At 39.5% G+C, this 26,170-nt stretch overlaps 1 protein-coding gene and 1 pseudogene across 5 annotated transcripts in view; both read right to left on the bottom strand.

The window, feature by feature from the left end:
• The window catches only part of HECTD1 (HECT domain E3 ubiquitin protein ligase 1), a 94,442-nt gene extending 69,727 nt beyond the window's left edge, over positions 1-24,715 (bottom strand). For all 5 annotated transcript variants that reach the window (XM_041758272.1, XM_041758275.1, XM_041758273.1 and 2 more), the window contains exons 1-2: positions 24,405-24,715; positions 22,798-23,071 (exon numbers count right to left, since the gene is read on the bottom strand). In XM_041758272.1, the coding sequence (XP_041614206.1) occupies positions 22,798-22,937 (140 nt within the window). In that variant the 5' untranslated portion in view covers positions 22,938-23,071; positions 24,405-24,715. The remainder of the gene's footprint in view (positions 1-22,797; positions 23,072-24,404) is intronic.
• LOC121492945 lies at positions 2,122-2,611 on the bottom strand (annotated as a pseudogene).
• Positions 24,716-26,170: the final 1,455 nt, after the last annotated feature.

The following is a 26,170-nucleotide window of genomic DNA, read 5'->3' as shown; positions in this document are numbered from 1 at the left end:
CTGATGTGTACTAGGTAATATTTCTCACATTGCTTTCCTTTCCAGAATACTCACATGCTGAAAATATCAAGTTATCAACAGTTTAAAGTAGCAGCATTAACTCAAAATCATGTTTAAAAAAAAAATTTCCTATTCAATACTCAGTTCAAACATCAACTGCTCTGTAAAACCTTCCCTAACCTCCTCAAATCACTAAGTGGTACTTTCATGTTCCTAAAGCCTATACAAACAGTGCTCACACTATTTAATCTATCACTTTATTTCCTTATTTACCTTAAAAGGTTCTGAAGGCCAGGAACATTGTTTAATTCATGTTTTACTGGGAGTAAGTGCTGACCTGGCATTTAATAGGTAAGGATAAAACATACAACATCTTTGTAACCTTTCTGGTCCTGTTTCCTCATTTGTAAAGCAAAGACAGTATCTAAAAAATATCTACTTTATATGGATGATATGAAAGTTAAATGAAATTATACACATTAAAACACTTAGTTCAGTACATTGGCACCATATTAAACTAACTGACTTTAGCTCTACCTTTTCTCTTATAAACAGTCTAATACCTGCTATATAAACCCATATAAGACGACAGTTCGATCAAAAGCAGAATTTGTGAGGTACCAATAATATTCTCTATATTTCATCAACACTTGAAATATAAAAACTATAATGTACATTTAGTAGAAATCTCAATTATATGATATCAAAAACAGAATTCTAAGTTTCATGCACAAATTAAACTTTAAATGGGCTACAGATAACACAAAACGTAGTGCTCTAAATGGTCTAGTGGAATTATTTTTCCTCCAAATTTTAGTGAGTATATTATCTTTAGTAGCTTTCTAAGACTGTCTATGTGAACATCAAAATAACTCTATTATATATCTACTTAGATAATCAGAACTTAAGGAGCCTGGCATCATGAATATTATCAAAGATTTTAGAACATTTCTTGCATTCAATGATTGAGCAGTCACTGATTAAACACAGGTGGTTTTTATTAGTCCACAACACTGGCAATCTACGTCACACAATCACCTGTAATTTTCCCAAAGAGGAAATGTTTTGAGGCTACACTGTAGGAGATAGGCCTCTAGCTCTCAGGTAAGATCAGAAGACTAAATATAAATAGTCCATCAGAATCTTAAAGTACTTTTGGTGCTATCTACCTATGCATATATAATAAACTGAAGAGAAAAAAAGAAACTATAAAAATGTTAATACTGCTGGAGAACAACATGGTCTTAAAAACTAGTCTGGGTTTTTTTTTTAGAAAACAGTAGCTTTTGAATAAGAATAAAATGTTGAAGCTGATAGTTCTCAATTCAAATAACAAGAATGGGTCCACCATATACTTTACATTAAATATTTTTAAAAAATGGGGGCACAGGGGTGGCTCAGTCTGTTGAGTGACCGACTTGGTTCTGGCTCAGGTCATGATCTCACGGGTCATGAGAATGAGACCGCCTAGGGCTCCAAACTCAGCAGGGAGTCTGCTTGAAGATTCTCTCACTCTGCCCCTCACCCAACCTGTGTTCTCCCGCTCCCTAAAATAAGTGAACAAATAAATCATTTCTTAAATTTAAAAACAAAAATAAATAAAATACAAAATTTAAATTATTCATCTTTTTTTTGAAGATTGATTTGAAGTGGGCACCTGGGTGGCTCAGTCAGTTCACTGTCTGCCTTCAGCTCAGGTGATGATCCCGGGTCTTGGAATCAAGCCCCACATTAGTCTCCCTGCTCCACAGGGAGCCTGCTTCTCCCTCTGCCTCTATCTCTCTTCTGGTCTCTCTTGAATAAATAAATAAAATCTTAAAAAATAAATAAACAGGGGCAGCCCGGGTGGCTCAGCGGTTTAGCGCCGCCTTCAGCCCAGGGCCTGACCCTGGAGATTTGGGATCGAGTCCCATGTCAGGCTTCCTGTGTGGAGCCTGCTTCTCCCTCTGCCTGTGTCTCTGCCTCTCTCTTTCTCTCTGTTTCTCATGAATAAATAAATAATATCTTAAAAATAAAAGGAAAGGAAAGGAAAGGAAAGGAAAGGAAAGGAAAGGAAAGGAAAGGAAAGGAAAGGAAAGGAAAGGAAAGATTGGAGAGAAAGTGTGGGGGGGGAAGGGCAGAGAGAGGGGGAAGAGTTTTGCGTTTTGTTTTTGTTTTGTTTTTTTTAATAACGAATGTGTTTTTATTTCTGTCCTATTAAAATGTGAACATTCTGCAATTTAGTCACGGGCTTTACTTCCAGGTGACTTCTTCACTGGGTCTCAATTCCCTTCTAAACAACAAACTCTTATTCCAGAAGGCAGTTAGCTTTTCATCATTCTTTCTGTCTAGATAACATCAAAGGACAAACCCCAAAGGCACAAGTATATGTATCCAGTGGTCACAAACAATCTGAATTATGTTCATCTTAAGTGCTGCAGCCTGGGTACCACCAACAACCCCGCGACCAAAGAGAGGGAGTTTTAAGCAGACTCCATGCTGAGCCACTGCAGGGCTCAATCTCATGATCCTGAGATCAGGACCTAAGCTGAAACCAAAAGTGGGACTCTCAACTAACTGCACCACCCAGGCGCTCCTTCAACTAACTTCCTTATCCAGTACAAAAACTGCACACCAGGACACCTGGGTGGCTCCGCGATTGAGCCTCCACCTTTGGCTCAAGGGTGTGATCCCAGAGTCCTGGGATCAAGTCCCACAATGGGCTTCCTACATGGGTCCTGCTTCTCACTCTGCCTATGTCTCTGCCTCTCTCTCTGTCTCTCATGAATAAATAAAATCTTAAAAAAAAAACAAAACCACACCAAAAAATACAAAGTAAGAGAAATGTTTAGTATAACTTTCTATATTTCATGGGGATATGTGACAGTTGCCAATTTGGGGAATAACTGTTCTCTGTGTTCCCCAAAATATGACGGATCTCCTGAACAAGTATGGATAGGGACCAGTTTAAAAAAAAAAAAAGTTCTAAACATAAGTTTCTCAGGTTTTAACTGTGATCAATTTTATTTCTGAGAGAAAAACAAAGATGGTCTGCAGACATAAAAACTTATTTTATATCCAGTATAATGAAAACCTGCTTTGTGAACTTTATAAAGGTATAGTAAAAAGAAGTCTAGTGTACGACTGGACAGGAAAAAAAATTGTTTTTGTGGCTCCTGAGTTACTTCTTCAATGATGAGAAGGTATTTAGACATATTCATATACAAAATCACTAATTTTTCAGTTTAGAACCAAAGCAATTTACAACATCTCATGAATACAAATTAACTAAAAATAGGGCAAAAAGGTATGGGAAACGCCAATATTAATGAATAAGCTCTAAAAAAGCACAGAATTGTTGAAAGAACTATACTTACATTACTTAAAAGTTCATAATGAACCAAGACAAATTACTAACAAGTATTGTGTCCTAACATACTCTGCTGGATATCCTGCTTTAAAACAGCCATTGTAGGGACTCATGGATGGCCCAGTCAGGTGGTGAACTTTTAGTCTTGGGACAGCTCATGATCTCAGGGTCCCAGGACTGCTTCAGGATTCTTCCCCTAACCCCCCCGCCCCCAACACACTCTCTCTCTTTCAAATAAATAAATCTTGAAAAACAAAACAAAACAAAACCTGAAGGGTATCCCTGGGTGGCTCAGTGGTGAAGCGCCTCCCTTCAGCCCAGGGTGTGCTCCTGGAGTCCCGGGATCAAGTCCTACATCAGGCTCCCTGTATGGAGCCTGCTTCTCCCTCTGCCTGTGTCTCTGCCTCTCTGTGTGTGTGTGTGTGTGTGTGTGTGTGTGTGTGTCTCATGAATAAATAAATAAAATCTTTAAAAAAAAACAAAACAAAAAAAACAAAAACTGGCCACCACTGTAATATAAACATGTAATACCTTAAAACTGTCTCTTCAGTTGTTCATCACGGATTTCCCCCCTTCTTATCTGCTTTTCTTTTACATATAGTTGACAAAAAATTTCTTAATATCATTTTCAAAGAAACCCTATGTTGATAGATAATTCAACTCAGTCTTTGAATTCAACCTGAGCTTTATGGTTACTCAATAGCACTCGCCTACCTTAGGAGTAAAATCCTCAAAAGTCTCTTGCTTTTTTTCTTTCAGGCCACTACCACAACCACATCTGAATCCATGTCAACAGGGGGTAATTAGGAAACAAGATTTACATAATCAAGAAAACTAAGGTTATTATAAATTTGTAATCACCAACCTTAAATGAGCATGTCCAATAATTCTGCTACATTTCTTCCACAGTCTACAATGAGTATTTCACACCTTTTTTTCAATTTTCTCTTATCTTGACTCCCTTGGGTTTTTTTTCTCTTTTTTTTCCCCTTGATTTTTTTCCATCTGGCATTGGCCCTGAACTCCCTGCTTTTCTCTTTAGTTGGTCTCATCAACTCCCTTTGTTCATACATCACGGATGTAAACCTCATCTGCATACCATGAAAACTCCCAAAATGCTACCTCCACCCCATAACTCAATCCCTATCTCTACTTAGAATGATCACCTTAAAAAGAGTAGGTATAGGTACCTCCCTAAGAAGCCTGCACAAAAACCAACTCACTACCCATTCCCAATTATGTTCCTTTTGGGTAGTTTCAGAGCACTCAGTGAAACCCATCTATCAAAAGTATCCATCAAACTACATTATATTTTCCCATTCACTTGTCTCATCAATGAAAACATGAGCTACTAGAGAGCAGAGTCTGTGCCTTATCTGTTTTCCTACAACCAGACCCAGACTTGTTATCTAGTGGATACTCAAATATTTGAAGAACATACAAAATACATATGAATATATGAATATAATGAAAATAATTTGTCTCGAGAAATTCAGTTTAATAGGGAGAAAGATAATGTAATCAAGTAAAAATAAATAATAAAAATCTAAAAGAAGGAAAAAATAAAAAAAATTAAAAAATCTAAAAGAAGTATGTCCATAAAAAGTTCTGAGAGAGAAAATTCAACATAGGAGATTTGGGGAAAGGAAGACCTCACAAAAAAGGAAGACATTAGGGATCCCTGGGTGGCGCAGCGGTTTGGCGCCTGCCTTTGGCCCAGGGCGCGATCCTGGAGACCCGGGATTGAATCCCACATCGGGCTCCCAGTGCATGGAGCCTGCTTCTTCCTCCGCCTGTGTCTCTGCCTCTCTCTCTCTCTCTGTGACTATCATAAATAAATAAAAAAAATTAAAAAAAAAAAAGGAAGACATTAAAAAAAAAAAAAAGGAAGACATTTTATCTAAATCAAGGTATTCTTCATTTTGGAGAGTTATTACAAGGATCTGAGATAATGGGTATAAAATGTGTAGTACAGGGCTCAGGACATAAAAAATGCTTGATAAACCACATGGTAGAAGTTGGCTGAGCAGATAAGCCCCTTATATTCCAAGTAAGGAGAATAGCATGCGCAAAAGATGGAGACTTGAATTACATGATGTTGCAGGCTGCATTTTTCAATAATATCCATAACATTATCTCCCATTCTACATACCCCTATTTTCTTTTTTTTCCCCCTAAGATTTACTTATTTACTTATTTACTTTACTTATTTGGGAGGGGGGAGGCAAAGAAAGAGAGAGAGAATCCTCAAGTAGACTCTCCACTGAGCATGGTATCAAACACGGAGCTTGATCCCAGGACCCTGAGATCACAACCTGAGCTGAAATCAAGAATTGGATGTTTAACCAACTAAGCGACCTAGGTGCCCCTCAAGTTTTTATTTCAATTTTAGTTAATAAATAGTGCAATACAGATTTCAGGAGTAGAATTTAATGATTCATCATGTGATTATACATTGGTAAAGCTTTTTTAGATGTCAAGTCAGGGAGCCATTGGGTGGTTCAGTCAGTTAAGCATCTGCCTTTGGCTTGGGCCATGGTCTTGGAGTCCTAGGATTAAGCCCTGCATTGGGCTCAATGCTCAGTGGGAAGTATGCTTGTCCCCCTGCCCCTCCCCTCCACTTGTGCAAGCTATCTCTCTCAAATAAATAAAATCTTTAAAAAAAAAAAAAATAGAAGCCAAATAAGTTCAGTAATATCCATCAAACTAAAGACAAACAGAAACACTTCTGAGAATCTTCTCTTCCTAAATACAGTTGACCCTTGAACAACATGGGAGTTAGGGTCACTGACCTCCCCATTACCCAAGTCCGCTTGCAATCAGAAATCTGTGTATAGCTTTTGACTCCCCAGAAACTCAACTACCTATAGCCTCCTGTTAACCAGAAGGCTTACCACAGAATAAACAGTTACTGTATAGTACTTATTAAAAAAAAAAAATTCCATGTGTAAGTGGACCTGCACAGTTCAAACCCATGTTGCTCAAGGGTCAGCTGTACTGGTACAGGCATGTAAATATATACCTTCAAGATTGTTCAACACTATTTCAAGTAGTAAAAAACTGGAAACCACTTCAATGGTGAATAATGTATGGCTATTCACTATATTGGATGTTATGTTGACATTAGAAACATTGACCTAGGTTTATTTATATTAACGTGGGAAGGTGGTCACAGCATTATTAATTAAAGAAATAAGCAAATTATAGAATACTATTTGTTGGCTTTTAGTTGGGACCTCTCCTCAGTTTGTTAATAGGAACACCTATTAGCCTTGTGATGTGGCTACGTGGCCTTCTTCACAGTATGGTAGTTGTGTTGCAAAAAGCCAGAGTCCCAAGAGAATCCAGTAGAAACTTTTGTTGGCTCAGCTTTAGAAGCCACACAGCAGTCACTTTTACTACACTCATAAAGCTGACCAGATTCAAGCAGTGGGAAAGAGAGGCCCTCTCAATGGGAATGCGTGTCAATGTCACATGAAAAAGAACGTATGGGGGGATGCCTGGGTGGTTGAGTTGGTTGAGCATATGACTTGTTTCGGCTCAGGTCATGATCTCAGGATTGAGAGATCAAGGCCCTTATAGGGGGCGATGGGTGTGGATCCTGCTTAAGATTCTCTTTCTCCTCTCCCTCCCAGCCTCCAGCACATATATTCTATCAAAAAATAAATAACAGAAAATAAGTTGAGGGGATCCCTAGGTGGCTCAGTGATTTAGTGCCTGCTTTCGGCCCAGGGCATAATCCTGGAGTCCTGGGATCAAGTCCCACACCGGGCTCACTGCATGGACCCTGCTTCTCCCTCTGTCTGTGTCTCTGCCTCTCTTTCTCCATGTCTCTCATGAATAAATAAATAAAATCTTTAAAAAAAATAAGTTGAAACAAACAAAAAGTATAATCCCAGCAGAAGCATTTTCAAGATTTTTTTTTCTTTGACAGAGAGAGAGAAACAGAGAGAGCACAAGCAGGGGGTGCAGCAGGCAGAAGAAGAGGGAGAGACAGGCTCTACACTGAGCAGAGAGCTGGACACAGGGCTTGATCCCAGCCCCTATGATCATGACCTGAGCTGCAAGCAGCACTTAACCAAATGAGCCACTCAGGCACCTCAGAATTAATAAACTCGTAAAGTTAAACACAGAATTACTCAAACCCTTATCAAGAAAATACAAAAAAGGGGATCCCTGGGTGGCTCAGAGGTTTAGCCCCTGCCTTTGTTTGGCTCAGGTCGTGATACTGGAGTCTCGGGATCGAGTCCTGCATTGGGCTCCCTGCATGGAGCCTGCTTCTCCCTCTGCCTGTGTCTCTGCCTCTCTTTCTCTGTGTCCCTCATGAATAAATAAATAAAACCTTTAAAAAAAAAAAAAAAGAAAATACAAAAGAACCTAAAGCTGTATGGCGTATACACCTGCATACAAACACTTGAGGATACAGAGTCTCTAATTAGAATCACAAAAAATTTACCCCAAAATAAATTCAATCATTCATATTTTACTTCTGCATTTCTAATATGGACCTTATTTCTTATTTCTATATGAATACATACTTGAGGCAGATACAAAACCACGGTGGGCATATATTAACATTATTTTAAAATCTCCATTCCAAAAAAATAAAAAAATAAAAATAAATAAATAAATAAAAAATAAAATCTCCATTCCATTTTCTCCTAAAAAATAAAAATTTACTAACCTACTCATTCATTCCTCCAAGGACTGACAACTTATAACATTATCTTCAATTAGATTTTCTTACAACGAACTCTAAAGTTCAAAACAACCAAAAGCCATAAGGTCCTCTACCAAAAGAAGTACCATTTTGAAGATAGTTCTAAAAAGATAATTATATACAAACACGTTGGGTCAGACATCAAAAAATAATTGAATATTTGGGATACCTAGCTGGCTCAGTCAGCTAAACGTTTGCCTTCGGCTCAGGTCATGATCTCAGGGTCCTGGTCAGTGGGGAGTTGGCTTCTCCCTCTCCTTCTGCCCCTCTCCTTGCTTGAGCATACTCTCTTTCTCTCAAATAAATAAAATCTTTTAAAAAAGAAATAATTAAATGTTATTTAAAACTTAAGGAAACTTTGATTTCCTCTTATATGAATTATGAAGAATTCAAAGAAAGTTATCAGGCAAAAGTGTATATACAAAGATGGTCACAGTGACAAAAACTATATATCTAACAAGGGCATGATTTAATATATGACACATCCATAGAGATTATGCAGGTACTTACTAAAAACATATGATACAAATATTATTTAATAGAAATATTAGGTAAAAGAAAAAAATCACATTCCTTATGGTATTCATCATGTTAAAATATGCAGAGAAGAAAACTAGATTTTCTGAATTTTCCAAATTTCTGTAACAAACATATTTTGTAATTCCCAGATAATAAATTTAAAGTTTGGGGCAAGTTAACTACAACAAACTTATTATAGCCTATTTCTCCTAATGAGTACAACCAAGAACCTTGGACAAAACAAGAAAAGCAACTATCTGAGGACTCTGAAAAGTACACAGCAGATGGATTAGGGGAAGAAGTCCAAACTTAAATAAGGACCCATGATGGAAGTGAGTTTCAGGGGCTTTTCTCCTCTCCTCTCTTCTGATTTGACCCCTTGTGGGTCAAGTCCCCAAATGTCACATAGCAAGAACACAGACCACAAACTCAGAACCAAGAAAGAGGGTCTCGGTGAGTCAGAGAGTGTGGGAAGAAATTCCTGAGGCTTCTTCTTCCCTGCCTGGCCCCAAGGCTATCCTGAGTTAAGCCTCCTACTAAAACCCTGAGTGACAAGCACAGTGCAGTGGAGATGGCATAAGCATCTAAGGCCCTGGAGAGAACTGGCAACTAGGAAAAGGGAGCCCCTGTGGTCAAAAGAACATAAGAGGAATCCTATTATCTTCTCTTTTTCTTTCACTACTTTCAATTTGGGGGAAGTCTAGTCTCGTCTAGTCCCAGCACAAGGGCAAAGAAGAGTGGGGAGGGGGTTGGGAAGAAGTATAATTATAACATCAAGAGAGCCTCAGTTTCCTAGCTAGAACACTAGTAAAAAGGCTCCAGGTAGCCAAAAGATACAGGGGAAATCTTAGAAAAGAAAGCAAAAAAAGGATCCCCGACACAAATCCTAAGCAGGCCTCCAAACTGCACTGTGGAGGACAGAGCTAAAGAAGAGCAGCAAAGACTCTGACAAATGAATATGTATATGACAAATATAATCCACCACCCAAGTCCCAGATTATACTCTGAATGAATTATGTACAGAGTAGACCCAAACACCGTAACAAAAGCTATAAATCACTAACAATACAACCATTACCCACAGAGGGCAAGACAGAACTTGCAATCTAAATAACCAGACTGACTACATGCTAACACAAAACAAAATCAACATTATCTCCAGAGGATTTTGATAAAACCCAGACTCTCACAATACCCCAAATATTTAAGATAAAATCCAAAATAACTTGAAACAGGGGTGCCTGGCTGGCTCAGTCAGTAGAGCATGTGACTCTCAATTGCAGGGTCATGAGTTCAAGCCACACATTGGGCATGGAACCTTAAAAAACTTAAAACATAAAGAATCAGTACAATCTGATCTATCCAACTCAAGAAAAGGAGTTAGGATGGGTGGCTCAGTCAGTTGAGTGTCTAACTCTTAATCTCTGCTTGGGTCCTAATCTCAGGGTCATGAGTTCAAGCCCCGCATTTGACTCCACACTACACATGGGAGTCTAGTAGGGGGAAAAACAAGGCAGTCAACAGATGAAAAGAGAAAAATAATATAAACTTATCAGAGAGGATTCTCAATCAGCTATTGTAACTATACTCCATAAGGTAAATACGGACATTCTCGAAATGAATGGAAACAGAAGTTTACAACAGAGAAATAGAAAAAGAATCAAATGAGTTGTAGAAATAAAAAATAGTTTGTGAGTAGAGGGAAAACCTTACAAGATGGGCTCAAAAGCCATAAAACATAGTGAACTTTAACAGGTAATAAAAATTATTCAATCAGAAGAACAGAGTGAGAAGACTGGGAGAAAAAAAGGAAATCGTGTTAAGAATCTGAGAGAACACATCAAAAAGTGTAACGTTTGTGTCAATGGAGTCCCAGAAGGAAAGGAGAAAAAAAAATGTCTGTAGAAAATAGATTTGATGAAGAAATTCCCCAAATTTGGTAAAAGACATATTCAAGGAGCTAAGCAAACTTCAAATAAGATAAATTCAAAAACAACCACGCACTGACAAATCATAATCAAACAGCAAAAAACCAAAGGTAAATTTAAAAAAAAAACCTTAGAAGCAGCAAGAGGAAATGCAACACAAAGAAACAAAGTTCAGTATAAATGCCGATTTCTCATCAGAAATCATAAAGGCCAGAAAAGTGTGGAATATCTTTAAAATGGTGAAAAGAACTGTCATCCTAGAATTTTATATCCAGCAAAATAAAGACATTCTCAGATGAAGGAAAACTAAGAAATTAATCACCAGCAGACATCCTTGAAAGTTTTGCTAAAGAGGGGCACCTGGGTGGCTCAGTAGGTTAAACATCCAACTCTTGATCTCAGCTCAGGTCTTGATCTCTGAGTGGAGAGTTTATGGGTCCTGAGCCCATGCTGGGCTCCACACTGGGTGTGGAACCTACCTTAAGATAGTCCCTGGGTGGCTCAGTTGGTTAACCATCTACCTTCAGTTCAGGTCATGATCCCAAGGCCCTGGGATGGAGCCCCACTTTGGGCTCCCTGCTCAGCAGGGAATCAACTTCTTATTCTCCCTCTCACCGCCCTTTTGCTCTCTTTCTCTCTTTCAAATAAACAAATAAATCGTTATTTTTTAATTTTTTTAAGATTTTATTTATTTGAGAAAGAGAAAAAGAGCCAAGCAAGGGGAACTGCAGAGGGGGAGGGAGAAGCAGACTCCCCATTGAGCTAGAAGCCTTAGGTGGGGCTCAACCCCAGGACACTGGGATCATGACATGAGCTGAAGGCAGAAACTTATTAGCTGACTGAGCCACCCAATGGCCCAATAAATAATATCTTTAAAAAAAAAAAAAAAAGAAAAGAAAAGAAAAAAGAAAAGAAAAAGAATTGTTAGAGAAAGTTCTTCAAAGTTAAAGAAAATGATGCCAGAGATATACATGCAACTTCAGCAATGAAGGAAGAGCAACAGAACTAATAAATATGTAGGTAAATATAATAGATTATTTTTCTCCTATTAAACTGGCTCTTGAAAGTAAAAATTTTAAGATTGTATCTTCAGATTTTCAATGTATGTAGATTTGAGATACATAAAAATTATAAAGGATAAAGGGATCTCCATAGTTGTAAGGCTTCTTCATTTTACTTTCAATGGTAAAATACTAACTCTTAGTTAATTGCAATTCCCAGAGCAACCATCAAAAAAAATATAAAGAGAGCCAAACACCAACAGGTAAGTTAAAATAGAACACTACAAAACACAAAGGAGAAAAAGGAACATTATAAATGACTCTATGCTGATAAATTCTAATTCACACTAGAATTGTTAGACCAGGGGGATCCCTGGATGGCTCAGCGGTTTAGTGCCTGCCTTCGGCCTAGGGTGTGGTCCTGGAGTCCGGGATCGAGTTCCACATCAGGCTCCCTGCATGGAGCCTGCTTCTCCCTCTGCCTGTGTCTCTGCCTCTCTCTCTCTGTGTCTCTCATGAATAAATAAATAAAATCTTAAAAAAAAAAAAAAGAATTGTTAGACCAATTCCCTGAAAGACATACTACTAAAATCACTCAGGGGATGCCTGAGTGGCTCAGTGGTTTAATGCCTGCCTTCAGCCTAGGGTGTGATCCTAGAGTCCCAGGATCGAGTCCTGCATCCGGCTCCCTGCACGGAGCCTGCTTCTCCCTCTGCCTATGTCTGTGCCTCTCTCTTTCTCTGTGTGTCTCTCATGAATGAATGAATAAAATCTTTAAATAAATAAATAAATAAATATGCACTCAGGAAGAAATAAGTAACCTAAGCAGTCCTCTACTATACAAAGAATTGGTTATAAAAACCCTCAAACATATCAATTTATTCTCTTATGGATTATGCTTTTGGTGTTTATCTCTTAAGAAATATTTGCCTAACGTTGGGTCACAAAGGATATCTCCCATGTTTTCTTCTAGAGGTTCTATAGTTTTAGGTTTTACCCTTAGGTCTACGATTCATTTTAATTTTATTTTTGTATACAGTGTAAGGTATTAATCACAGTTCATTTTTTTCTTTTTTCCATATGGATACCAATTGTTCCAGCACCATAAAAAAAAATACTATCTTTTTCCACTGAATTGCTTTTTCATCTTTGTTAAAATAAGGTGTCTCTGTAAGTCTATTTCTGAACTATGTTCTATTTCATAGATCTATTTTCCTTCACATCAATACCACACTGTTTTGATTACTGTAGCTATATAACAGGAATTTAAATACAGTATTATTAGTTCCCTAACTTGTTTTGGCTAGTCTTTTGCATTTCCATATAAATTCTGAAATCAGTTTGCCAATTTCTACATCATCAGATATTTCTCTAACAATTGCAGAAGAAACGAAAATACTATTTACACAGAAATCTTTATCACTAATGGTTATAACAACTTTGGTCATAATCACCAAAACTAGAAAAACCCAAACGTCCTTCAGGAAGTAAATGGAGGGGCGACTGGGTGGCTCAGTTGGTTAATCATCTGCCTTTGGCTCTGGTCACGACCCCAGGGTCCTAGAATCAAGCTCTGTATTGGGCTCCCTGCCCAGCGGGGAGCCTGTTTTTCCCTCTCCTTTCCGCTCCTGCTCTATTTCTGTCTCTCTGTCTCTCAAATAAAGAAACAGAATATTTAAAAAAAAAAAAAAAAAAAAAACAAGTGGAAGAACCATCTGTGGGGTACATCCATAAAATGGTACTACACAGCAATTAAAAGGTAAGAACTATTATACCCACAGCAACCCAGATGACTCTCAAATGCAATACAGTATATTTAAGCCAGACTCAAAACACCATACAATGTATATGAGATTCAACAACAGTTTGGTAAAGTCAAAACTATAGTATCAGAGAACAGACAGCTACTTGTCGAGCACTGGAGTTGGGGAAGGAGTAACTTCAAAGGGACAGCTCTAGGCAATGTTTCAGGATGATAAAATTGTGCTAAATTTCAATTTTGGTGGTGGTTACATAACTGCATTTGTCAAGACTCAGAACTTTACTGTGTGTAATTTAAATAAATTTAAGAAAAAAACAAACATTACACATACCATAATCACAGCCCTCTCTGAATAATGCTAAAAGTATACATGCATGGCACAAAATTTTATTAATAATTAAAGAGTTACTTGTTAAAGATTTATCTTTCACATTATGGGTAGAAATTATTTTTATATAAGTAAACCTAGTACCTAAATTTATAGACCAAGTACCTACTTTATAGACCTAAAAGTAGCCTAATCAGGAAATATTAAGATTACTCCTATATGGAACTGTCAGTCAACAACACAAATGAGATTAAGAAGAAACTTCCGATGAATTTAAATTTAAGCAATGGTTTCCAAAATGCTACCCGCAATATCATAATCTTTCCCTGATGAAAGCAGCGATAAGTAACTTAAAACAAGTACCAAAAAGTTTCATGAAGTTTCAAAGAGAAATAATTTCTATTAGGAATTGTAATCATTTTTATACTCTATCATTCTTTTTTTCCAGACTATATATCACTTAGACTTGGGCTTTTTGAAGATTTACAATATAAAATTTAACCTTTTTTAAATAAAGGAAGTTATCTAAAGTGGCAATATTTTACTGAATATGGTCTATAAATTGGGCATTTCCTTTGTTAAAGAACTAAAAATTTTAACTGCAAAAGTCTAATAAATTTGGTTTCATAAAGATAATAAAAAACATCTTTTGATCCATTTCATCTTTTATTTTTGTTCCTGCTCCCAGCCTTGACTCTCTCTGTATTGCTTACCTAAAAAATAACTCCCATCACAGCAGTTGAAAATTATGGCCTTCCCTCTCAACAAAAAAGTAAAATTCCAATATGTAGACTTGCTTTTCTCCAATTAAAACACACACATAACACACACACATTTGTTCCCTCTCAACAAAAAAGTAAAATTCCAATATGTAGACTTGCTTTTCTCCAATTAAAACACACACATAAATCTGACTGCAATTCATTCAACAAGTATCTACTGAATGTCTTTTTATGCCAAGTACTGTGTTAGGTATTGGACAGTAGGATATAAAAATGATTAAGTCAGTGCTGGGCTCTAAGGAACTCAAAGGCCTAATGACACAGTCAACAAGTATGCAAAGCATACATTATTTATAGCTACAAAGAAGAGTGGGTTTGTTGTTTTAGGGGTTTTTTTCATAGTTTAAGGTGACAGACACTTTGGTAAACTTAATAAAAGCTCACTGAAGATCATTATCTATGAGCCCCCTTACAGAGAATGGTCCTTATCTTCTAGCACTTCTTTCTGCTGTCCACTGAAAAGAAGTACATCAACAGCTGATCTCTGTAAACAGAAATTGCTTATTTAACTTTTTAGGATTATATGTATTTGAAATAATGAACATTCTCTATCCAAGGAAGAATGCTCGCTCTCTCTCAAATAAATATTTTTTAAAATAAAAATTAAAAAACAAAACAAAACAAAATAAAATAAAAATAAAAGAGAGGGGCACCTGGGTGGCTCAGTCGGTTAAGCATATGCTTTGGTCTCAGGTCATGATCCCAGGGCCCTAGTATAGTGCCAAGTCAGGCTCCCTGCTGAGGGAGTCTGCTTCTCCCTTTGCCCCTCCCCACATTCATGTGCTCACTCTCTCTCTGTCTCTCTCTCAAATAAATTTTAAAAAAAGAAAAACAAAAGTATTAGGTAACTAGTAGTATTGTGGGAATGCAGAAGTCTTTGAAGGTATTTGAATCTTATCTACTAGAGAGAGATAAGACCCAAAGATTTTGTAAAATGGAGTGGTACAGTCAAATAATTATTTTAAGACTATTTATACCTCCATAAAGCTGGAGGGAAAAGCCCATGAAAAATATTTTAAGGCATATTTTTTAATATGACTGGGTGGCTCAACGGTTGAGCATCTGCTTTTGGCTCAGGGCGTGATCCCTGAGTCCCCGGGATGGAGTTCCACATCGGGCTCCCTGCATAGAGCCTGCTTCTCCCTCTGCCTATGTCTCTGCTTCTCTGTGTGTGTGTGTCTTTCATGAATAAATAAAGTCTTTAAAAAATATATATTTAAAAGTATGACTCTGGTTATTGTTAGCTTGGAGACAGGGATATTTTTTATGAAGCTATTAGCACATTAGGGGCATAGTAATTTCCCCATACCAGTCGGAGATATTATCATTCTTTTCAATCTCCTGCTTCAGGGAGAAAAGAGAGGTCACCAACAAACCTAAAACATCTACATCTAATCTCTACGTCTTCCCTGTTTTACAAGGAACACACTACCTAAAACCTATCTCTCACCAGTAGATCAGAGCTTTGCTCCTTAACAAGATTTTCTGACCACAGCTTCAAAATTATCAGGGAGCATACTAGGAAAACAGACTATCAGCACACCAGACCAACTGAATCATAATTTGCAGCTTAACAAGATCCCCAGGTGATCTGCATCTTGCACACTGAAGTTTAGAAAGCACTGGTCTTAACAGAAGCCAGTTTTCTCCCAGTTTCTCAGAATCCTAAACACTATGGATATTCTCTCGCCTATCTCTTTGACCTTTAAAAGACAAAATCCCCACACCCCCATTCCAATCCAACTTCTTGAAAAAGTTTTCCACACTCCCTGGCTCTATTTCTTCATACTCCTGCACCCATTCAAATCTGCCCCTCACCACCACTCCACTCCACTCTCATTAAGATCAAGGTCCTTGAGAATGTAGCTAAATCTAAAGGACATTTTCAGTCTTCACCCTACTTGACCTCTCACCACAATTCAGCACAATTGTCCTTTCTCTTTTTGAATCACTTTCTTCCTGTGTTGACATGTACACTAATGATGCAAAAGCAATAGTGGGTGAAACTGCTGGTGTTTCAGCATGAATCAAGGCAAGGGCACTATACTAACTACTAGCTGTATTCTTCACTGTGGAGCTCTGGCATTAGAGGGGCAGTTTCACTACAGAATAACAGAATAACCTTCATGAAGGGAAAAATTATTAATCTTACTGAATTGCAACCCTTGAATACTTATCTTTTAGATATCCTACCTCAGGAAATGGAAGTAAATATAAAGCACTTCTGCATCCTGAAGAATGATGGTTTTGTCAAGTGAAAGCATTTGTATAACTGTTGGAGAACTGAACCAGACACTTTTTTCCACGCAACACCATTTTTACTTGAAAGAACTTCAGGCAAACTGTGATTCTTCAGACTTGGAAATGTGGCAAACGTTTTCTCAAAATTTAACGAAGCCTTCCACTTCAAGGAAAACAACCAACAGTATTTATTGCCAAAGATAACACTAAAGCTTTCAAGCAAAAATGACAATTTTGGAAAACCTGTATCTGCCACCATGAGCTAGACAGCTTCCCAATACCGAAACTTTTCTAATGACATCAGTATTCATATTAAACAAATGCGAGTTTGTGATACTATACAGTGACATGTCAACATCTGGAATATCTGTATAATTCAGTAAATCCATTCCAGACGAGATCAGGTGTGTTCAGGGTGGTACGGCCGTAGACAAAAAAATCCATTCCAAGTACAACAGAGACCAATAAATTTTATGTAACAGAATACAAAAAGCTCATTGATATGATTCAGAATCCACATTATAAGTAACTTTTAAGAAACTATCACTTGTGGGGCCACCCGGGGGGCTCAGCGGTTTAGCGCCACCTTCAGCCCAGGGCCTGATCCTGGAGACTTGGGATTGAGTCCCACACTGGGCTCCCTGCATGGAGCCTGCTTCTCCCTCTGCCTATGTCTCTGCCTCTCTCTCTCCTCTCTGTGTATTCTCATGAATAAATAAATAAAATCTTTAAATAAAAAAAATAAAGAAACTATCACTTGTCTAGTTTTGGTATGGTATCAAAGAAGAATATCCATAATTATGTTAAAAAAATTATCACAACATTCCTCCCTTTTCCAACTACATCTATGGAGGATAATCTTTTTTCATGTATTTCTATCAAAACATAATGCAACAGACTGAATCCAGAGGCAGAAATGAGAATCCAGTCAAATCCAAACTCATGATCTCAGCCCCTCAAAATTCTTCCAGTATTCTCTCACTGAATGGCATCATCATCCATTGTAACCTGAGTAATCCATGATACTTCCTTTCTCACTACTCTCATATCTCAACAAATTCTATTTTACTTCCTAAATCTTTCTCATATCTACCCACTTCTTCCTACTTCTATTACCACAAACCTCTCTCTCTAGGACATAACCTACCAAGTCTAGAAGAATTTGTTCTTTTGTCTTATCTAAGCATCTATTCTATTCTATTCTCGAAAGAGCAGGTAATGGGGCAGCCCCGGTGGCTCAGCGGTTTGGTTTGGCGCCCAGGGTGTGATCCTGGAGCCCCGGGATCAAGTCCCATGTCGGGCTCCCTGCATGGAGCCTGCTTCTCCCTCTGCCTGTGTCTCTGCCTCTCTCTCTCTCTCTCTTTCTCTCATGAAGGAATAAATAAAATCTTAAAAAAAAAAAAAGAGCAGGTAATCTTTTTGAAAGACAAATGTAATCACATCATTCTTTTGCAGTATTTCATTGCCTTTGCATTGCTCTTAAGATGAAACAAAAAGCTTTACTTACCATATACAAAAGACTCCATCCTATCTGGCCCCTACCTTCTACTAGCACTCCAGCCAACTTTCCTTGTCCCAGTCACACTAGTTTTCTCCAAGTTCCTCAATCATGCCATACTTATCCCACCAAATCTTCACACATTGCTTCCTTATTTGAACACCCTTCCCTCCTCTTCATGCTTCATCCCATAAACTCTTATACTTCCCTCATATCTTTAGGAAAAACTAGTCTTCAGAGAAGGCCACATGGAATACCCTTACTCCTCCAGGTTACGTCACTTCTACATACTGTCATAGCACCCTAATCTTTTCCTTCATTGCACTTTGACATCACAGTTTATAACTGCAATTTTATTTCTATAAATCCGCCTTCTCTATCGACTACTAGACACCTTTAAGAGTAAGAGACTGTATCTGTTTTGGTCATCACCATATCTCTAACACTTGACATAAAGTAGGAAAACAATTTAAAAGGTTAGGGACACTTGAGTGGCTCAATCAATTAACTCTCTGACTTTGGCTCAGGTCGCAGTCTCAGGGTCCTGGGATCTACCATTGAGTAGGGATCAGCACTCAACAGGGAGTCTGTTTCCCCATCTCCCTTTGCCCCTCCCTTGACTCATGTTTTCCCTCTCTCTTTTTCAAATAAATAAAATCTTCAAAATCTTTAAAAGGTTAAAAGCCTTGTCACTATTGTAGGTGTTTTTCACCTTATATTATAAATATACAACAGGAAGTTTTCATCACTGTGTTCAACTTGCCCACTTTGGAATACAGACTCAAGACCTTCTTCCTTGAGATATCGCTCAAAGAATATACCAGAAAAATGATTAGTGGTGGTTGCCTCTGAACTGATTAGCCAGGAGACAGGAGGAGAGACTATTCACTGTACACCTTTTTGTGCCCTCATAAATAGCTAATTTTTAAATTTTTTAAAAAAGATTTTATTTATTTATTCGTGAGAGACACAGAGAGAGAGAGAGACAGACAGAGACACAGGCAGAGGGAAAAGCAGGCTCCATGCAGGCAGCCTGATGTGGGACTCAATCCCGGGACTCCAGATCATGCCCTGAGCTAAAGGCAGACGCTCAACGGCTAAGCCATCCAGGCGTCCCATTTTGTTTTTTTGTTTTTAATTTTTTAAAGAGCCTTCAGGCGCCTGGGTGGTTCAGTCAGCTAAGCAATCCACTCTTGATTTTGGCTGAAGTCACGATTCATGATCTCAGGGTTGTGAGACAGAGACCCATGCTGGGCATAGAGCCTGCTTAAGATTCTCTCTCAAAGGGATACTTACTATAGGTACTATATATTAGTGCCTATAAGTACTATCCCTAATTTTCCATTTTCTAGATCTTAGATTCTACCCACAAAATAGAACTTTTAAATTACACTATCTGAAGTTATAGAAGGCAGAATCTGCAAGTGCCCAGGATGGATTTATCTATTTATAATAGGTACAATAATTATCTATTTTAACATGAACACAAACTCATTTGTATCTCATTAAATTTAACTCTTAATTTAACTCATAAATTTATGACATTAAATTGAACTCACTAACATAATCACTGATTAAAGCAAAAACTAACCTTGAACTTGAATTTTATTTTCTAGAGTTCAGGCATTAATAAGAGACAGCACAGCTTCACAGAAAATGTACATTCCTTAACTTCAAAAAGACTGTCAAAACTCCAAAACACGAAAAAAATAAAAAAATAAAAAATAAATAAAAGAAAAAAACTCCAAAACACGGAGAGCCTTGTGTAATACTAAGTCAAAGGAAAAGGTTTAACTATTATGTGAGAAGCACTATGCTAGAGATTTCACATATATTTTTCCCTTTCAATCTTCACAAAAATCTAAACCCAAATCTATCCTATCCCAAAGGCAACATTACTCTACCACACCATCTGCCTTTCCTGACTAAATACATAGAACTATTAATACAAGTTAATAAAGGAAAAACACATCTGAACATAGACACCTTTTGCTTTATTCAACATAACTAAGGACTATTTTCTAGTATATTATGAAATCAAGTTGGTATGGGAGATTTTCACCAATAGTTAAAACATGCGTATCATCTTGCTTTTCCCCTACCCTGTTTGTTGAATGTTGAAAAGAATTTAAAAAGACTCTCCAAAATCAGTTTCAGAAAATAAAGTCTCAAAATTCAAAATCAGAAATGTAGTATTAATGGGTAGCCCACTTTACCCAAAACACTTTTCACAAACATTCTTTCCTTTAATCCTCACAAGGAGCCTACTGCTATTTTACAGAGAAAGTAAACTAAGGCTCTCAAAGGCTAAATTACACGTAGCAGACCAAGAATCCAAGAATCTGAACTAGGTCTCTGATGCCACAGCCCATTCTTTCCACCAAATCATGCTGCTTCTCTGGCTCAAAGGAATCAGAACAATTTTTCTTGTGACAAGAAAATGTGACTATAGAATAAAAGAGCAAACTAAGAATTTTTTTAATTGTCAGAAATTTAATTGAACATCCATTTTTTTGGTAGACAAATTACTGGTATGCTACATGAAACAGAGGTAACCATTTCAATTTGAAATAGTCTTTTTATCTTAGTAAATTAAAAATGTAAGTCACATCTAACTTTAATTTCATCTTTCTTAAAATTACATTATATCAAATATAAATAAGCCTAGAAAGGAATATGGAAAGAATAATGGTTATGTTAGGATGGTAGGATTTTATATAAGGATGTTTGCTATTTTAAAAATGTCCTTTAAAATCGTGTTAATAGGATCCCTGGGTGGCGCAGCGGTTTAGCGCCTGCCTTTGGCCCAGGGCGCGATCCTGGAGACCCGGGATCGAATCCCACATCAGGCTCCCGGTGCATGGAGCCTGCTTCTCCCTCTGCCTGTGTCTCTGCCTCTCTCTCTCTGTGACTATCATAAATAAATAAAAATTAAAAAAATTTAAAAAAATTAAAAAATAAAATAATAAAATAAAATCGTGTTAATAATGATAACACCTTTTAAAATGCCATTAGTAATAACGCTACTAAAAGAAAAAAAGAAATTACTATATATCAGTCCTTAATAGAAGATACCAAACAATCATTAATTTGATTGGCAAGTATAACCTCTAAAAAAAAAGCGTTAAGTAATTCTCAGGTTAATAAAGACCCTCTAATGAAATCTAGGAAAACTCAAAAATCTACTTCACTTTTCTATGAATCCTGCTAAACTAAGTGTCAACAGGGAGGCTAAATCATTATCCATTCAAAGTTTGTTAATAACAAAAACGAGTTCACATGAATGGGCCATCAATAAATTTTTATTTTGGGAGGGGGGATGGGGTAAATAGATGATGGGCATTTAGGAGGACACTTGTAATGAGCACTGGGTGTTACAGGCAAGTGATGAATCACTAAATTCTACCCTTGAAACTAATACTACATTACATGTTAACTAATTTGAATTCAAATAAAATCTAGAAAGAAAACAAAAACAAAAAATAAATTGTGATTCTGAAGCTTTCTAAGAATTTTTATCCTAAGATTTTTATCGCCTTAATGGGATTTACAACTAAGAATCAACCTTAATTCATATTCATTAATTATTCATTCAAAAATGAAGGCAGTTAAAAATATTTTGTCAATTTAGTAATAACAGCCTTTACTGCCACCTCAAAGAAATTAGGATAATTATACAGACTTTTTTTTTTTTTTAAGATTTTATTTATTTATTAATGAGAGAGACAGAGAGAGGCAGAGACACAGGCAGAGGAAGAAGCAGGCTCCATACAGGGAGCCTGAAGTGGGTGGGACTCGATCCCGGGTCTCCAGGATCACACCTTGGGCCAAAGGCGGCGCTAAACGACTGAGCCACCCAGGCTACCCAATAATTATACAAACTTTTAAGTCAACATCTCAAACATCTTCTAATCTCCTCAAAACGGCATGAAGACAAATATAGAAAATCTGAGTTTTCATTTACTTAACAATGGAATTCAAAATTGCGAATAATATAAACAGTAAAAACCAAATGTGTTCAGCATTCAGAATGGTTAATCTAACTGGGCAAGTATCATAAAAGAGGAAAAACATAGCATTAATAGCCAATCTTTCACATTTTCAAATAAATTCTACATTGAAACCTCTGAATAAAATTGTTTAAACTCTCCAAATTTCAGAATGTTTCTACTATTCCAAAAATAGACTATATGAGTAACACAATTTATACCCTTCCAAACTGAAATTTACAAAGCAATCATTTGCTTTAAGTACAACTTCCTATGAGTTAATACCCATGAAGAAAGGGTAGTTGGAAACTATGTTCATCATTTTCTGTATTTTCATGTTTATTTCAAGTTAATGTCTTGGTACAGAAATAGGTATTTGTATTTTCTCAGTTTACAAAATAATTTGAACACTAATCAAGAAATTTAGAAGTTAAAATTAATATTCCCTAATTCCTATTTACTTAAACATATATTTGTGTCATCACAATTATCACTACAGGAATTACTTCATCTACCAATTTTTACTTTTCAGAAAAGTGTACAAGCAGAACTGCAGAAACTTTTAAAAAAAAATTTTTAAACTCGCTAGAGAAAAGTCTACAAAAACTGAAGTCAGCAAATGGTTGAAAACAGATGTCACCACAGCAACCCCAAAGACGATGATGAAGGGATGTACTTACGTTTCAAAACAACGATCCACGTTGTCAGACATCAAAAGCAGCATGCATAGCTGTTCAAGCGCTATTAGTTGCATGTCCCTTTCATCTCCCTGTCCCATCTGTAGCCATTCTAGCAATGTATCAGGATCCACATCTGCCATGGTTTTTTAAAAGCCTCTTTGCTTAAATTAAAAAAAGTAAAAGGAAGAAGTCCTTTAAATATCCTTGACTGATCAGCGTGGGTCTAAAAACTTCTCTTTTACACCGGCTAGAACCAAATGTTCGTGGTGTCCTCCTAGGAGTTAGAAAAGACTCATAAGTATGTTTGGAGAGAATATTTTAATGCAGTTTTTCAACTTTATTCCTCCGATTTAACATTCATTTACCATACTAAATAAAAACCAGTTTTGCGCTAGAGTATAAGCTGATTAGGTTGCTACTTAACTGGAAACCAGAGCTGTCTTTGTCAAATACAGTCAAACAAACTTTAGGTCCCACTACTGCTATCACCAACGTCTGTGCCAAAAGGCAAAAAACACCTTACTAAAGGCTCTTTTTTTTTTTTTTCCAGCAAACTCCTCCCCCCACCCCTCCACCCAAAACTGATCTTCTGATAAGGGTAAGATTCAGTATTTTGAGGAGATTCTAAGCACTTTGATCCAATCTCCCTCCAAATTAAGTTTCTGCTTTGAAATTACCTCCAATTCCACTAATTCTGCTTACTTCCCAATTTACTGCTTCTTATAAGATGTTCACATACAAACAATAATTAGATACAAGATATATCCAGGAACAAAGGCTTGGTTAAGAATTCTGGCAGTCTTGGCAAGTCTTAAAAGTCAAAAAAAAAAAAAAATGCTAAAAGTAAATGCAACGGACTAACACCTTACGGGTCAGGATACAGGCCAATCTCCAGCCCTCTTTCTCCATCTCCACAGAATGGAGCAGTTGGTTAAAAACCAAACAAATAAAAAACAAAATAAAGCAGCAGCCGCAAGAGGCGAGCCCTTACAAAAGCCAGTAAGCGCCTGGCCCGGAGGGCAGCTCTGGACCCCACGTACCCCAGCTGCAGGGGTGAATGCGGCCGCGGGTCCGGGTGGGCACCCAACGGCGGCGACCCGCAGGGATGACCCAACACTCCGGGCCCAGTCGAGCCCCGCGCCGGGAGGCGCAGGCACCGCGCCTGGGTTTCCTGGCACCAAACCCCGCTAAGTTAGCTACCTGTGTCTAAGGAGGGGGAAGTTCTGGGGGAGACGCCGCAAGCCTCGGTGCCCGGGGCAGGCCGCCGGGCCGAGCAGGGCGGCGGGTCTCTCGGGAGCGGCGCCCGGAACTCCGAGGCTCGGGGGACGGCCCTGGCCCGCCCGGGAGGCGAGCCCTCCTCAAGGGCAAGGGGGGCTCCGGCTCAGGCAAACCAGGCTCCGGCTCGAGCCAGCCGGGGCCCGCCGCCGGCAGGGCCGGGGGAGGGGAACAAAGGGGCCAAGCGGGTCAGCCCGCAGCTGCCCGGCCGACCTCCCCCGCAGCCGGGTCTCGCTCCCCGCACGCCGCTGGGCACCCCGGCCCCCGGCCCCCAGGCCTGGCCCTTCCCCCCGCCTGGGGCGCTCCCGCCTCCCCATCCCTCACGCTCGTACCCAAGCTGGTCGTCCCAAAACGCTCCGGTCCAGTTCCAAGCAGGCCGCGGGCAGAGCCAGGCCCGGCCGCGGCCCTCGAGTTACCAGGAAGCCGCAGGCCGCGCAGGTCGAGCCGGGCAGGCGGCACAGGAAAAGCCGCGCCTCGTCCCTCCCCTTCCTCCGCGGGGACCTGGTGACGGGGAAGCGAGAGGTTCCCCCGACCGGCGGCAGCCAGCGCACGTCCGGTCCCGGCACGCGGCTCCTCAGGCCTGAAGCTCAGAGGCCCGCGCGGCGCTGCCGGCGGCGGCGGGGGCTGGCCGCGTCCATCGCGATCCCGGACGGGGAAGGGAGGAGGGTCGGGCGGGAGCGGGGCGGGGCGGGGCAGCTGCGGAGGGCAGCCGAGCTCGGCGGAGGCGGAGCAAATCGACTCTCCCGGCGGCGACCCCAGCGGCCGCCACGTGGGGCGCTGCGGAGACCGGGCGGCCGGCGGCGCAGTCGCCCCAACCTGGGGCGCCGGGCGGCCGGACGCGTGGCCGCCACCCCCGGGACGCTGTGGCCCTGCGGGCCTCGGACTCCCTTGTCAGCTGCCGCTTTTCGGTCGCACTCGCGGTCCCAGCGGCCCCGCACACGGGTGCACGCACGCGCAGCCTGCTGTGCCCCGCGCCCACACACGTCGCGCGCTCCCGCCGGGAGGCCCCACGCCCCACGCCCCACGCCGCAGCCGCGGCCGCCCTGCCCGGGCCGAGCCTCCGGCCGAGCGGCCCCGCTCCGCCCGCAGCTCCCTCCGCCCCGCGCGGCCGCGCTTCTCGCCGCCCTCCTCGCGCATGTGCGTCGCGGGAGGAAAAGCACCTCCTGGGGGTCCCGGGAGGCGAGCCGCCCGCTCTTCACCGCAAGGAAAACCTTTCACCACGCCCTGGAAAGCCAGCAGTCTTTCCGAGCATCGTCTCCATTGCACTGATGAGAGAACTGAGGCTACCAGAGCGTAAATTCAGGCCCGGTGGCGTCCTGGTAAGCAGCACCGCTGAGAGTGTGCTTTTGGCTTTTCCCTTCCAACGCTTTGTGTTTCACATGCTTTGAAAATAAAATATGCCTGCTTGTAAGTCACTCACTTGGAGAATTTTAGGACGTAGTTAATTGGTAATGTGACTTTTTTTTTTTTTTTAATATAAAACGAATCCCTTGGTTTGTTAGATACTTAAACCCATACCTCAGGCACTTTCACTGCACTCTCCCCTTTTGATAACAAAAATATTACATAATAGTATTTGAATGGTGCTCCTTTAAGCAATTTGCATATGCTTCAAGAACGAGTATTTTGGAAATTACAGATTTGCACTTCAAATACGTATGCACAGGTCCCACTGTCACAAGTAATGATCCCTAGGACTCCTGTTAACAGTTCAAATCAAGAGAAAGGGGTACAGGATTCCACTGTCTTGTCACGACTACAACACATGAGAATAATTGTTTGGGAGCTATGACTGTGATGTGGAGATGCCAATGAAATCTTCAAGGAGGAGGTCTTTCTGGACTCTGAAGAATGGGTGTAATATGGACAGGGGGTGGGGGAGCACAAGCAAAGCCTGATCTCTTCTGACAAAGGAAGAGGAACTGCGTGCCCCATGCAAAGAATAAGCATTAAGCAATGAAGAGGAGAGAAGGGGAGGACTAAATTAAGCAGGGCCCTGAATGCCAGCTGCAGAATTTAGGCTTAGATAAGTAACGGGTTTTGGATTAGAACACTGACTAGAAAAATCAGTGTTAGAAAGATTGATAGAATGGCTAAA

The sequence above is a fragment of the Vulpes lagopus genome, chromosome 6, assembly GCF_018345385.1.
Source record: "Vulpes lagopus strain Blue_001 chromosome 6, ASM1834538v1, whole genome shotgun sequence".
In the NCBI taxonomy this organism is placed as follows: domain Eukaryota; kingdom Metazoa; phylum Chordata; class Mammalia; order Carnivora; family Canidae; genus Vulpes; species Vulpes lagopus.
The sequence above is the reverse complement of the archived record's forward strand: the minus strand, read 5'-3'. Positions and strand labels throughout refer to the sequence as shown.